The sequence below is a fragment of the Lissotriton vulgaris genome, chromosome 1_1 (genome assembly GCF_964263255.1).
Source record: "Lissotriton vulgaris chromosome 1_1, aLisVul1.2, whole genome shotgun sequence".
Taxonomy (NCBI): domain Eukaryota; kingdom Metazoa; phylum Chordata; class Amphibia; order Caudata; family Salamandridae; genus Lissotriton; species Lissotriton vulgaris.
In genome coordinates, this window is record NC_141685.1 from 611,094,414 (window position 1) to 611,109,991 (window position 15,578).

General features: G+C 47.2%; 1 protein-coding gene across 1 annotated transcript in view; it reads right to left on the reverse strand.

Moving 5' to 3' along the window:
- PIGK (phosphatidylinositol glycan anchor biosynthesis class K) overlaps positions 1-620 on the reverse strand; it is a 477,281-nt gene extending 476,661 nt beyond the window's left edge. Inside the window, exon 1 of the mRNA XM_086954133.1 lies at positions 480-620. Within this exon, the coding sequence (XP_086810259.1) occupies positions 480-581 (102 nt within the window). The 5' untranslated portion in view covers positions 582-620. The remainder of the gene's footprint in view (positions 1-479) is intronic.
- Between the last annotated feature and the right edge of the window lie 14,958 nt (positions 621-15,578).

Consider the following 15,578-nt stretch of genomic DNA (forward strand, 5'->3'; position numbering starts at 1 on the left):
CGATTGTGTGTGAAGTGCCCTACCTCCCAGTATAGGCTATCCCAGCATTCACGCCACCTTTAATGTACATGTATAATTTCTATTTGTTATTCATATGTTCTGGCTTTATTGTGAAAAACCCTGACGCCTTCGGGACATGTCTACGCTCCATAATAATCATGGAAAATAAATAAACCTGGGGATCGCAGGCATGCAGCGGGCTGTGCTCTACTATAAAGCTATGCAATAGGACATTCTGTGTTAGCTCAGGACCTCAGGTATTCAGTTTCTAGGCGGGGGGCGGGTAGTAATGTATTTACTACAATGACAGCAGAGGTCAGCAAACCCTAACAATGACCCTATGCTCCCATGGCACATTGATAGGTTTACACTCACGTAATATGGCCGCCGCCAGCTGAGGAGTTAATTCATAGACAAGGTTTGTTGAAATTACAAGGAAAGAAGCGTCGTTTTAAGGAACATATTCTAAAAAATCTCACCTCTACATCGTGTCCTCGGCATAGGCTGACCAGACTGAAGCACAAAACTATAATGGTAGCAAATGGGGCCAAAGAAGAGCTGACAACGCGTAGCGCCTTCATCGCCGGCTCAGGAACTTCCGCATGTGAGTCTCAAACGTCACGTGATCTGTCAAACCCTCGTGCTTCATTTGCACATCAGGCACACCCTCGGGGAACCACAGACTCGGATTGGCTCAGAGCAAGCTTACAGCCATTGGCTATTGCTAATTATGGGCGGAGCCTTGCAACAAACCCCATAGCTACCGAGATTCGTCAACCTTTTATGAACGTGTTAGACGTTCTTGTTTCACTTTGGTCTCTCTACACGTACTGTTGACCACATAACACAATTGGCTATCGTAAGTAAACCGAGAGCTGTGGTTGAATGTTCGGTAAAACGTTTCCTAAATAAACCAAGAGCTGTGGTTGAGTGTTGGGTAAAAAAAAGACAAAGAGAACAAGCGTTTGCAATGCAATAGGTCTCGCATTTGCGAGAGTTTAAGCTATTGGCATTGTAAATGACAATGCCTTTTAGTTAAGTTTTCAAACCCAACACATTTAAAATATTTAAAAGGTATTGTCATTTCTAATGCCAATAGCTCAAATTCTTGCAAATGGGAGACCTCTTTCATAGTGGCAGCGCCCCTTTCTTTAATCCCTGCTCACAATATTCTGGTTACAGCAAGCTGCTGCTACAGAAAGGGGCGTGACCACCATTAAAGTGAAAGCATGTCATGGGGTGCCTTTACCAAAATTAAAACATTTGTTCACAAATGGTTGTTTTTTGCTAAATGCGCGCCCTGCTTTCACTTTAATGGTGTGCACGCTCATTTCTTAAGAAGCAACTTAAAACTTGGATATTCGACAAATAATTTTCCCCCTTCCTCAAGCGCCTTGAGACCGCTATATAAATTTCTGACTTGACTTGACTTGGCTGCTCACTATAACAGCAGCATCTAAAAGGGGCACGTCCTCTAGTAGAAGTGGGGAGGATCGGAAGGGCACGGCGTGCCCCTACTTAAAACAATTATTTCAGTCTGTTCCCCTACTTCTTACTTTCAAAAAAGCGCCTCGGGACGGAAAGAATAGTCCCACTTACAAAATGATAACTTTTTCATTCAGCTTCCAGGGGCTGCTCGCACTTCTCTGTTGAACTCCAGGGGCTGCAGCAGCCCCTCCCTGAGCTCGCACAGACCGAGGGGCTGATTACCCCCTTTCGAATGACAATGCGCCCGCCACCTGCCTTTAGCATATCATGTGCAAGTGAGATCGTAGTTAGGGATTTCAAAAAGCTTTCCCTATATTCCATTTTTTTGGGAGGAGGTGAGGATCTTGCAAACTTTTACTACTGGTAACGGAGGAGCCAGCCTTGCTTGTAACTTTGTATGTAGTTTATCGCTACACTCTGCAACAAATCCAGTTTCAGTAAAAAACGAAATAACATTTTTTCCCCCAAAAAAAACATTGGGAAAACAAACGCCTCTGTGTGACCCCAGTTTAAATAAAGGAGCAGCGGCTGGTGAAATGGAGTGAGTTTCCAGGATCTGAATTTGGGACAAGGGCTTCGAGTCCAAGTCCCTGGCTCGACCGTCTGCTGCGTTGGTAGATGAACAACTTTATAAGCCTTTTCAACAAGTTGAATTTCTGCCTCTTCCTGCATTAACAATACTACTTTTTACACAGCACAAATAACTCTTGTTCACTATATTACTTAAAAAATATCTCTGTACCTGCCAGCCGCTTGCCTCAAAATGAGGTTTAAGAGGTGATCCGATTAAGTTTCACGGGGAATTTAACACTTTTTTGGAGGGTGATATGGGTGTGAAAAGTTGGGGACTGCATTAATGTTTACAAAGGCCCCTTTGCTTGCCAAGTGGATGAACATAATTAAAAAGCGGGTGAGTTGACAGGTGCATGGTCCTTCTCGTGGCCCTCACATTTCTCGAATGGAAAAGTATAAATAATAAAAACACAATGTTAAACAAGTGGGCAGAGGGTGACAGACAGAGGGTGACAGAGGGAGGGAGACAGACAGATGGAGGCAGGGAGATGGAGACGGAGGGAGGGAGGGAGACAGAGGGAGGAGAGAGGCAGACTGAGAGAGGAGGGAGACTAAGAGAGGGAGACAGGGAGAGACAGAGGAAGGGAGGGGGAGACACAGGAAGGGAAGGGGGGACAGAGGAAGGGAGGGGGACAGAGCGAGGGAGACAGAGAGGGAGGCAGAGGAAGGGAGATAGAGGGAGGGAGAGAGGGAGACAGAGAGAGGGAGACGGAGAGGGAGTGAGACAGTCAGTGTGAGTGAGACAAAGGGAGACAGAGAGGGACAGAGAGGGAGTGAGACAGTCAGAGTGAGTGAGACAGGGAGGGAGGGAGAGAGAGCTAGAGAGAGGAAGGGAGACCGAGAGAGAGATAAAGATAGAGAAAGAGAGAGAGATGTGTGTCTGGTAGCTCAGTGGACGAAGGCGTCCGCTGCAGGGCCCTGTGATCAACCTCATTGTCACAGTTTTTTTTTGTTGCTCTAGCCCCGCCCCCTCCCCCGCCCCACGAGTGCGGCCCTCGGACACAAACCACACTGTAAATTTGGACCCTGAGAGAAAGTTTGTGAGTACCCATGCCCTAACCAGAGTACTGTGGGGATCTTGCCCCCTTGTGTAATTTGTCAATGTTGTACACAGAGTGAACAGGGAAGGAGCAGTGACGGGACAAAAGAGGCGACAGGAAAAGAGAAGTGAAGGGGCAGGAAAGGTAACCGGGCAGGAGAAGTAACAGGCAGGAGAAGTAACGGGGCAGGAGAAGTGATAGGGCAGGAGAGGTGACGGTCAGGAGCAGTGACGGGACAGGGGAGGCGACAGGAAAGGAGAAGTGATTGGGCAGGAGAAGTGACGGGCAGGAGCAATGACGGGACAGGAGCATTGACGGGGCACAAGAGTCGAAAGGAAAGGAGAGGTGATGGAGCTGGAGAGGTGACCGGGCAAGAGAAGTAACAGGCAGGAGATGTGATGGGGCAGGAAAAGTGGGAGGGTCGGAGAGATGAAGGGGCAGGAGAGGTGACGGGCAGGAGAAGTGACGGGACAGGAGAGGTGACAGGAAAGTTGAGATGACGGTGCAGGCGAAGTGACCGGGCAGGAGCGGTGACGGGGCAGGAGCAGTGATTAGGCATGAGCAGGAGCGGTAACCGGGCAGGTGCAGTGAACGGATAGGGGCAGTGAACGGATAGGAGCAGTGAATGGGGCAGGAGAACTGATGGGACAGGAGATGTGATGGGGCAGGAGGGGTGATCGTGCAGGAGTGCTGACCAGACGGGATCAGTGAACGGGCAGGAGCTGTGAATGGGCAGGAGCGGTGATATGGCAGGAAAAGTGACCGGGCAGGAAAAGTGATGGGGCAGGGGCAGGAGCAGTGACGGGGCAGGAGAGGCAAAAGGAAAGGAGAGGTGACTGGGCAGGAGAGGTGACTGGGCAGGAGAGGTGACTGGGCTGGAGAGGTGACCGGGCAGGAGAGGGGACCGGGCAGGAATGGTGACTGGGCAGGAGTGGTGACCGGGCAGGCGAAGTGACGGGCAGGAGAAGTGACAGGTCAGGAGAAGTGACGGGGCAGGAGAAGTGACGGGCAGGAGAAGTGACGACGCAGGCGAAGTGACGGGGCAGGAGAAGTGACAGGGCAGGAGAGGTGACGGGGCAGAAGCAGTGATTAGGCAGGAGCAGTGACCGGGCAGGAGCGGTGGAAAGACAGGAGCAGTGAACGGACTGGAGCGGTGAACTGACAGGAGCGGTGAACTGACAGGAGTGGTGAATGGACAGGAGAGGTGAACAGGGCAGGAGCAGTGAACGGGGCAGGAGCAGTGAACGAACAGGAGAGGTGAACGGACAGGAGAGGTGAACGGACAGGAGCGGTGAACGGACAGGAGAGGTAAACGGACAAGAGAGATGAACGGACAGGAGCGGTGAATAGACAGTAGAGGTGAACGGACAGGAGCGGTGAACAGGGCAGGAGCGGTGAACGGACAGGAGAGGTGAACGGACAGGAGCTGTGAACAAAAAAACAATGGATTTAGGGCCAAATCTCTGTACTGCGGTGAATGTATGACATTGTTTTGCATTCTGTCCATCAGTTTTTCTTTTTGCTTTTGTCACCCCGGGTGGGACGGGTATGCCCAGACGTGGGCCCCGTGCTCTCCATGCTACTGAAATCAAGCTATCCTGGCTGATGAAGGGTGAAACCCCAAAACTGGTCCTAGGATGCTTGTTTCCAGACCAGGGAGGACCTGGCTAGGCAGTTCGGGCTGGAATGTTCCCATTGGCCGCAGGATCAAGACTGATTTGCATATGGCTGGGTACAAACTGGAATGACATGGTGGGCAAAAAAACGATTGATTTAGGGCCAGATCTCTGTACTGGGGTGAATGTATGACATTGTTCTGCATTCTGTCAACCAGTTATTGTTTTTGATATATTATGATTGAGCAGCTAGCTGGCTGACATGAATATGAAGGAGCCTTTGTGGGTTTCCATGAGTCTAGATTCTCCTGAAGTGTCCCTTTCTCTTCTGAGCCCTGCTTAACACATGTGTACAGGAGGAGCCATGTATTCATGTCCTCAATGTTTGAGACAAAAAATACTCATGGATTTCTGAACAATGAGAGTAAAAGTATTAAGGTAACATGTTGTTCCTGCTTATATTTTGCACTGTTCACATAAACCTGTATTCACTGTGAGTGTTTGCTTTTTTCTGAATTAAACCTCAAATAAACATGTTTATCCATTGTTTGAATTAAATAACGTTATAAGCTGTAACTGGCCAGTAAAATGCTAAACATACTAAAAATTGGTATGTTTTGCTATTTCTAGCCATGCCCCTGACTCCGCCCACTGATCCAATGTTCAGTTATTCCCACCCCCCCGATTCTCCAACCACAGTCGTTCCCCTACTTTTTTCCCCACTTCGACCACTGGGCACGTCCACTATGTAAGTGAAAGCATGATATGGGGACTTTCCCTGAAAAGAAATAAAAGTCTTTCCTTATCGCGGCCACTCAAGTTAAAGCAGACTGCGCAACCAAATTAAATAAATTGGTGCGGCCGATATAGTTAAAGCGGACCGCCATTAGTAATTAAAAGCAGGCGGCATGCTGCTGGTAGGAAAGCACGTTGTGGCTGGAATAGGGGCAAATCATTTTAAGAAAATAGTGCTCCCAGCCTAGATAGACCATGTAACAACACAAGTATAAAGTCCAGTCCTCATTGGAGGTTACAAATACAGACAAGGTGGTACCAAGGAGGGAGTACTAAACCTATTCATGAATGAAAAGCAACGATTTAACAAGCATTTGCAATGCAATAGGTCTCGCATTTGGAAAGTTTGAGCTATTGGTCATGTAAATGACACATTTTTTATTTATGTGTTGGTTTTGAAAATAGCGAAATTAATTGCTTTGTCATTTATAATGCCAATACTTTTATCTTTTGCAAATGTGACACCTATAGCATTTGTAATGCAACATGTTTTGTATTTACGTGACTTAGATGTATTGGTATTACAAATAACAATGGCTTTTCATTTTTTAAAATAATTAATACTTAAATAAAAGTTATTGTAATTTATAATGGCAATAGCTTTTGTAAATAACTTTTGTGAAGATTATGTTCAGTGTATTTTATTGTGACGAAAATCCAAGAACAGAAGTGAAATATTAATATCTTTTTGTGACATTTTTAATAAAGCTTGAAACATTGAGAGAACATATTTGAACCAGTTGTTGTTGAATGGTTGCACAGATTGATGCTGTGGTGGCGCTGAGTGATGCTGTGCCATGTAGTGATGCTGTGGTGGCGCATAGTGATGTTGTGGTGCCCCTGAGTGATGCGGTGGTGGTGCTGAGTGATGCTGTGGTAATGCGATAGATAGAGTGAGGGTGATATATAGATAGAGTGAGGGTGATATATAGATAGAGTGAGGGCGATAGATAGAGTGAGGGCGATAGTTAGAGTGAGGGCGATATATAGAGTGAGGGCGATAGATAGAGTGCGGGCGATAGATAGAGTGAGGGCGATAGATAGATAGATAGATAGAGTGAGGACAATAGAGTGGGGAGAGGGGAGATGGAGGGGAGAGAGGGGAGTGAGGAGAGAGGGGAGTGAGAAGAGAGGGGAGTAAGGAGAGAGGGGAGTGAGAAGAGAGGGGAGTAAGGAGAGAGGGGAGTGAGGAGTGAGGAGAGAGGGGAGTGAGGAGAGAGGGGGAGGGTAGAGAGGGATTGGAGAGTGAGGAGAGGGGAGAGTGAGGAGAGGGGAGAGTGAGGAGAGGGGAGAGTAAAAAGAGTGGAGAGGGAAGTGAGGGGAGAGTGAGGAGAGAGGGAGTGGAGAGAGGGAGGGGAGAGTAAAAAGAGGGGTGAGTGAAAAGAGGGGGGGGGAGAGTAAGGAGAGAGGGAAGAGGGGAGGGGTGGGAGAGAGGGGAGGGTAGAGGAGAGAGAGGGGAGAGTGAGGAGAGAGGGGGAGGTAGAGAGGAGAAGAGTGAGGAGAGAGAGGAGAGTGGTGAAAGGGGAGAGTGGTGAGGGGGAGAGTGATGAGAGAGGATAGAGTGGTGGGAGAGGAGAGAGTGGGGGAGTGAGGATAGAGAGGAGAGGGGAGAGGTAGAGAAGAGAGGGGAAAGGCAGGAGAGAGTAGAGGGAGGAGAGAGGATGGAGAGGAGAGTAAGGAGAGGAAAGTGAGGAGAGGAGGGTGAGGAGAGGGGAGAGAGGGAGGTGAGAGAGGGAGGGGAGAGTGGAGGGAGGGGTGAGTGGAGGGAGGGGAGAGTGGGGAGAGTGGGGAGAGTGGTGAGAGGGGAGAGTGGTGAGAGGGGAGAGTGGAGAGAGGGGGGAGTGTGGAGAGGGGAGAGTGGTGAGAGGGTAGAGTGGTGAGAGGGTAGAGTGGTGAGAGGGGAGAGGGAGGGAGTAGAGAGTGAGGAGAGGGGAGAGTGGTGAGAGGAGAGAGGGGTGTGAGAGGAGAGAGTGAGGAGAGTGAGGATAGTGAGGAGAGGGGAGATTGAGGTGAGAGGGGGAGGGGAGAGTGGTGAGAGATGGAAGAGTGGTGAGAGGGGAGAGTAGGAAGAGTGAGGAGAGGGGAGAGATAAGAGGGGAGAGAAAGGGGAGACAAGAGGGGAGAGGGGAGAAGAGAGAGGAGAGTGGGGAGACTGAGGAGAGGGGAGAGTGAGGATAGAGGGAGTGTAGAGAGGGAAGGGAGAGGGGGAGTGAGGAGAGAGGGAGGAGGGGAGAGTGAGGAGAGAGGGGAGAGTAAGGAGAGAGGGAAGAGGGGAGGGGAGGGAGGGGCAGGATTTCTGAAGTGACTGATAGCCGAGAAGGCCGGTCAGCAGAGAAGAAGAGCGTGTGTTCTCTGAAGAGGGAGGGAAGCGGAGAGCGGGAGGGAAGAAGAGGTGCTGGGGGAAGAGGGCCCAGGCGGTCTTGTGAAACTCGAGCTGCAGTACCAGTGGGGGAGGGACAGCATCACTGAAATGTTGTTGTTTTTAAACAAAACATTTGGGAGCAAACCTGGCGGGCTCGAGCAGGGGCATGGAGAGGGCATTTTAGGAGGAGTGATGCCTGGGTGAATTATTCAAATTGGTTACGCAGCAGGAGGTGGTGCGGGGCGGACGTCGAGTCAACAAAAAAAAAACTTGTTGGAATGAAGTGACTGATAGCTGAGAAGACCGGTCAGCAGGGAAGAAGAGCGTGTGGTCTTGGAAGAGGGAGGGAGGCATTCCAATGAAGTGTGGTGTGAGGCGTGGGGGGCGGGGGAGGGGTTGCAGGGGACCAAGTACACAAAAAAACTAACCTCCACAATTCAAGTGTCCTCTAACCCCTGAGCAGGGGAATAGAGAAAATATGCATCATAATCTTTGTGAAAAAATGAACGAAAGAAACTGAAACTACTGGCAAGCATAGTGTATTTCAACACGATGCTATGTGAAATTTTCCTTAAAAGGAGAAATATGCCGTAGCTGCCACAATAATACCCAATGTTCCATAGGAGTAGTTAAGCACGACCCTACAAATATAATATGTAAATGTAAAACCGTTTTCCCAATATTAAAAAATCGCTCACTATTCATGCATATCAATAGAAATCTTACCAACAATAACAAGAAGATAAAGTGTTGTAGCGTTGATAATAGGCTCAGGAGATGGAGAATACTAACCAAGTAAATATAATAATTAATATAATAAAAAGGAGTCAGTAAAAAAAACAGTAATGGAATTTGGTATGAGATAGGAGTGAAATATTTATGAATGACAGATGACGACTTGTCTAACAAGTCGGCAGCTCTGGCGCTTACTCCACATCCTCTCCTTCGAAGAAACGGTGGTGGAAACCCATATTTTTGATTACAGAGCTAACCTAAATGGGGAAGAATAATACAGAGTCCAAGAGAACTCCTTTGTTTATGACTTAATTAGAAGTAACGCGAAGTGCTCTCGGAGATGGGCCCTTTGAGCAGCATGACAAGTGTAGTGCTGCTTAAAGCGCAGTCAGCAGCCATCCTTTTTCGCATGTTGGAGGCAGCTAAGCGCCTTGCTTCTGGTTTTTGTTTCTTTGTGGATAAACGCTGCTAACTCTACAACGTAAGGTGTCTGGTAAAACGCGAGTTTTCAAAGGTAGCATTGATTTGCATTAAATGAACCTCTTCATCATGGAATTCAACTGTGGAACCGATTACGGCCTTTCTGGGACAGCCGTGGGCGTCTGCAAACGGGGGGGGGCTGGGGGGGATTCCTGCCCCCTATGGCACAGAAGCCGCAGCGGGCCAGCAACCGAACCACCAATGTCAACGCGCTAAGAGCCGCCCATTAAACTGGCATTCGCATTAGCGCACACATTCTGGATAGCTTTGATCGACCCTCGGGTGCTATAAATCACATCGCGTAGACAACAATGAGGGTTTGGCCTACGCGCAGTAAGGCTACGCCAAATGTATAGTCAACAAAATAGATGCCAGTACTGCCCAACAACTCAAGAACTCAATAGAAGGATGAGTTATAAATCGCTCATTTCTACAGACCACTCTTTCAGTCAAAGAATCAATCTCATGAAATATTTTTATTTTTAAATGCACCTTTGGTGTTTTTTTCTTTTTTTCGTATTTCTAGTATTACAAAAAGGATTGGAGATATTTGGCTTTTTACTCAGTCCAACATATCTTACATTAATACATAGGAGAGGGAGAAGGACCCCTAGTGCTAACATTTAAAAGAGAATATTTAAAGTGTAAGAGATGAAGGTATTAAGGGTGAAGGAAATTAACGTGATATTATTCAAAAAAACACTCAACTGGTACATACAAAACTACATTCAGACAGACAAAAGTGGAAGGACTCAAAGGAAAAGAAAAGGAAGGAGTAAAGGGTGTGTTGAAATGCGATGGCCCTGCACTAGTCCTATTTGTAATGGCAGGTAAAACCAACACAACTAAATTGAAGGAGATCTTTTTGTACAATTGGCAAGTAGACCATCAGAAAAATATACATTTCAACAATAATACAAATGATTGGCCTAACCGTTAAGGTCAAAAAGGTCGACGCGTTTCAAATCCCCAAAAGTCGTGGAATTCTCCTCAAGACCGTGTGACAGAAAATCTGAAAAACATAAATTTAAAAACCATACTATCAGTCATATTCTCAGGCAACTCTCAACTTAAACATTCAGTCCAACACACACTCAGATCGTACCTGAACTTCTACTAATGCATTGTTTGTCAAGGAGCTGTGGGAGAAGGAAAAGGAAGCTGTCAGCTTATAATAATCATGTGTGATGCCTTTAGAGGAATGAGAGGGCTTCGTACTCACTGGATCGCTTCTTGAATTGCCTCAGAGGGCAGCTGAAATCAAATCACGCAGTGCACAATCCGGCATTTAATGACGCTTTTGTATCAATCCTGAAAAAATGACAGAAGGGGTATGTAAAGACAAAGGGCTTCACTATTCGTGCTTCCAACATGTCCGGTCTTTATTTATTGAAAAAACATTTGAATGTTCAAACTAGCTGCAAATCGGGCATCTCGTTACGCGAGGAGCAACGCGAGTGGGGTTACATATCTTCGTTTTTAGGAAGCTAGTTCCTGTAGTGAGGGAACGCTGCAGTTTAATTCGCCTGGCTGCACTCACTATTAAATTGTGGAAAGTTGCGCAGAGTACGTGGTGAATGAAATACGGCAAGTGCTCGTATGCGCGAGAAAGCTGTAAAAGATTACGCGAGCCCTCACTGCACATAACATTTGAAATGCCCCGTGTTGCCGAACAAACGGTAATTACCTGTTATCTTGGATACCGAATCTCCCTGTGGCGTTGCTTCTGTCAGACGCCGTGAAGTTGTTCCGGGTACACAGGTTTAAGAAGGAACTGTGTTCCGGGCCGGTGGAATGCTGGGATATATAGTTCGGATCGAAAATGCGTGATTTAATATAATCAAGCAGCGACTTTGTATGGCTGGAAGACCCGATCTTGTGTAAGATTAATTGGATTTTTGGCAAATGTTTAAAAACTATGCCGATTACATGGTGCTGGTCAATTCAATTAGCAGAAAGGTAGTGTTTTCGGCGGAAAACATATATGCAAGCTTCCTGATCCCGCAAGGTTACAAATTATATAATTCAGATATCTCATTCAGGCCTCTTGTTGCAGTATTAAATTTAAGAATAAGCATTGCTTCTCTCTGTCATAATTTGGCCTCCAAATCTCCGCCTCTCAAGTCAGGTTCCACGTTAGAGATTACTCTCAATCTTAAATCGCTTTCCCCATGGACTTCATCAATCCAGTGTTGGACCAAAGGGGCTGTAAGCACTTTTTTCTTGATCCTGGATTTGTGTTGTGAGATTCTTTGTCTGGCCTCCTGGTTAGTCTTTCCAATATATAGTTTGTTGCATGGGCACAAAATTCCATAGACTAAATTGCGCGTTTTACAGTTCGTGAAGTGGTCGTGTTTCCACAATATACCTTCATGCTGAAACAGAGTTCCTTCAATTGAAGAGGTACAGCAAAGGCATGTTCCGCATTTACGATGTCCTGTAATTGGAGGAAGGTTGACATTATCTCGTAATGTGGGAGCCTTTGTTTTTGGTATTGCTGCTTGCACTATCTGATTGGCGATACTTTTATCCTTTTGAAGGCAAAAAGTGGCGATTCCGCGAACTGGGCATTTAGTTCTTTAAGTAGATGCCAGTTTTGATAGATGACTTTTTAAAAAAAATTGGATGAGGGACAAAATGTCGATACACACACTGTGCGAGTCAGATTTTTCTTTTCTTTCTTTTTCAACAACTCTTCTCGTGGTGTCCACCACGCTCTTTTGATGGCTTGCTTCAAGAGTTTTGAGGGGTTGTCTCGATCCAATAGTCTCTCTTTTAGAACATTGGCTTGGTTCATATATTCATTCTTAAAGGAACAATTCCTTCGAATGCGAATGAATTGTCCCACTGGCAAATTCTGTTTCAAGCTTCTCGGGTGATTACTCTTGTAATGTAGAGCTTTGTTGCGATCTGATTTTTTCCTAAAAAGAGTAGTCACCAGTTCGCCGTTGGAGCAGTAGACTTCAACGTCTAGAAAAGAAAGTCTAGTTTTGGAAGATTGAATACTAAATTTAATGTCTTTCGTCCTGTTATTCAACCATTCATGGAATCCTGAAAGTTGTTCTGTAGTGCCAGTCCATGTAAAGAATATATAATCTATAAAGCGGATCCATCCGCCTATCCATTGTTTAAACGGGTTATTGGTGTAGATGAATGTATCCTCATATTGACTCATGAACAATGTAGGAGAGTGGGGTCTGCAATCCTATGGTCACCCCCGATTTTTGCTTTTTGCTTCACTGGTTTACGACTTTCCCTGGCTGTGGGCCTGCTAATCAGACCCACAGCCCAGCTGTTCTCTCTCTAAATTGACTCATATGTACCTTAGGTGCATTTACCAATTGGTACTGGGCCACCTTATCAGTCCCTGTACAGCATACCTTAGGTATCCAGGGCCTAGGTGTACCCAGGGCCTACCAGGGGCTGCAGCATGTATTATGCCACCCCTGGCTGGCCATCCAAAGCTGACACAACTGGCTGCTCGACAGCTGGGGCAAGGTGGTGTAAACACCCTTTGCTTTAGATATAGTATTCCTATATCTAACCCTAAAATGGACACATATATTCCTCTCAGTCACTCCTATGTCAGGCCTTATCAATCCTGAAGGCAGAGTGCTTGGAATTATGTGAGATGGTGCTCTGGCAAGAGCTGAGCCCATCTGCAGCTTGTGGAACCAAGTCCTAATAGCTGTTCCATGATAACGCGTACCATATACTCTTAGGTGCATTATAATCCTCGCGGTTATTTGCCAACTTTGGTATCGCTTTATCAAAACATGTCGAGTAAGGTGTCATACGAATTGGAATACTAACCCCTCGCCAATTCTGGTGACGGGGTTAGCATTCCACCCTTCTAGAGGGACACGACATGTATGTAACTGTGAACCCCGGTTAAAGTTAACTTGAGCCTCAGCATCACAAAATGGATGCTGCCACCACAGACACAAGTCTGACCTCCTGCTGCTGGGAGTCCTTCCAGCGAGGAGAGCTTGGACAAAGGGTTTCCTGTCAGGGGCGGTGCTAGCACCATCCCAGACAGGGTTTTGTGTATCCCAGGTAGGCAGGGCAGAGAGGAAGGTGACTGCAAGTGGCACCCCGGTGCTCACTGTGCATATGCCGGCTCAAACCAGTTCCAGGGGCACACCAGCCCCTGAGCTGGGGAAAGTCCGGACAAGGGAGAGGGGTGTAACCACCCCCCTCCTGGTCCCACCCATGGGCAGGACCTAGTTGCGTGCCCGCCCCTTTTCTTAGGATAAAGGTAGGAGCGGGCCCCCTTCCCAAATTAGATCATCCTGAATCTTGAACGACTTTCTACGAAAGGAACTCTTGACTTTCTTTCAGGACTCTCCCTTGTGGCTAAGGAGTAGCCACCCTGCACCCGCAGGCACCACCTAAGCATCGCGGTTTGCTGCACGTCCATCCTCCGGATCAAGAATGACCAGCTCGACGAGACCCGGATTCCCTGGCATCTCTGACCTCTACCTGCATCATCAGCCCAGCTGAGATTCGTGGGTGTGACGAGACCTGAGGGACCGGCCATCTTCTGAAACTGCACAACGCTTAACCAGCACGACCGCTGAGGGATCCTCGAGTGAGTGCACTGGGGTTTGAGAAGCCCCAACCCTGAGCAGCTCCAGCACCGAAGTCCAGCCCCCCAGCATCCACGAGATCTGCATGGGGCCCTTCTGCTCCTTGCTGCTCACCGCGTTGTCCGGTCACTTGCCTGCTGGCTAGTGGCCCTCCTGACGATGTACCACGACGATTACACTGCTGGTCTGGTTGCTCCAGACTGGCCCTTGCTCCCCTCCGAAAGAGGAGCACCCCGGACCCTCCTGGTCCACTCCAGACGCCATCTTGACTCCACCGCGTGGGCTTGCCTTTGCCAAGGTTTGTTGCCCCCATCTTGGGTCCAGCATCGCCGACAGCAGACTCCTGCATGGGACAGCTCGCACCTCCAACCTGGTCGCCGACAACGCCTCCTAGCCCGTGTGACCTGGTCGAGGTGACTTCATCCGGTGCCATCCTGGTGCCCACACAATCACTGGCTAGCAATTAAGAACTGAGTCCCCTCTGCTTTCAGGTCATCTCCATCACCGATCCAGGCTTGGATCACTCCGAATATCTTCACTGGTCGCCTGCCAGGAACTTCTTCTTTCAGGCTCCATAGACTACAACGAGGATTCCCGACGTCTTTTGAACCCTATCCAGCCGCAGCCCCTGGGCTAGGTAACCCGAGCATTTCGGTGCTCCAACGCAGGTTCACTATCTAAGTGTCCAGATCCTTTTTCGTTTTAAGTCTACCTAGTCGGATTCGTCCGAAAACAGTGACTTTAGAAATACTAGCCTCCATAGACTTTATCCCGCATCCCGCGTGAGAGTGCACACTCTGCACCCGATCTCCCTAGGCCTCCTGCTCCTAACCTTAGTGTTTAGTAGTGTAGTCCTAGCGATCCTGAAGCCTCTGGACCTTGTTACTTACCTGCTAGGATTTTGCATTCCACTTTTAGTGTATATGGTTTTTCGTGCCCCTCGGGCATTTGTGTAAATTGTGCAACTTGAAGTATTTTCTTAAGAGTTTTGTATTGTGCTTAGCTCCCTGACTCATAAAGAGTTCAGGGTAGACTTGTTATAAATAAATATCCTTTATTTTTCATAACAACTTGTGTGGTGTCCTTTCACTTGGTGTTCAAGGGGTATATGTGACGGAAAAACAGCTGGCTTAACACGCCCTCTAGAGTTTAGCCTAAAGACTGCTTTTGTCCACGCTACTAGGATAGCTGGTCTATAAGGTTGACTTACAACCAATCATCAATAAGGGTCGTTTGTTATGATACACAGTGATCACTAGAATAGTGAGCACTACATATCAGGCCAACTTCTCACAAACAATATTGCCAATTCTGGGGCAAATGGACAGCCCATAGCGACTCCTTTAATCTGGAAGAAAAAGTTGTCTTTGAATTTAAAGTAGTTCTTTGTCAATGCCATTTTGGCTAGTTCCAAGCTAAATTCTGTTGGTATTTTCACTGGTCGCTCTCTCTTGTTCAAAAAGATTTCCAAAACCTCTAGTGCCTGATCCTGAGGGATTTGTGTATATAATGACACGATATCCATGCATTTGTTGTATGTAATTGTCACGTCATAAGCTTCGTTATTTTAAACCTGTACTAAGTTGTGCCTTAAGGGAACTCCCTCTCTCTCACGATATCCATGCTGACCAGGAGATCTTGGTTCTCAGTGAACGGCAGATTGTGGAGTTTATTTCACATTTATCGTAAACGGCTTCAGGAAGAAATCAATACATTTTGAAACAGGTTCAAATAATGATTCGCGACCAGAAATGATTGGCCTTCCTGGGGGTACTTTCTCATCTTTATGTACTTTGGGAAGTACATAGAACAATGGTGTTCGTGGGTGTTTATTTTGTAGATAGTTGAACTCATTTTTCCCAAGGAACCCTTGTTCAAATACCTTATTCAAGATATTGAA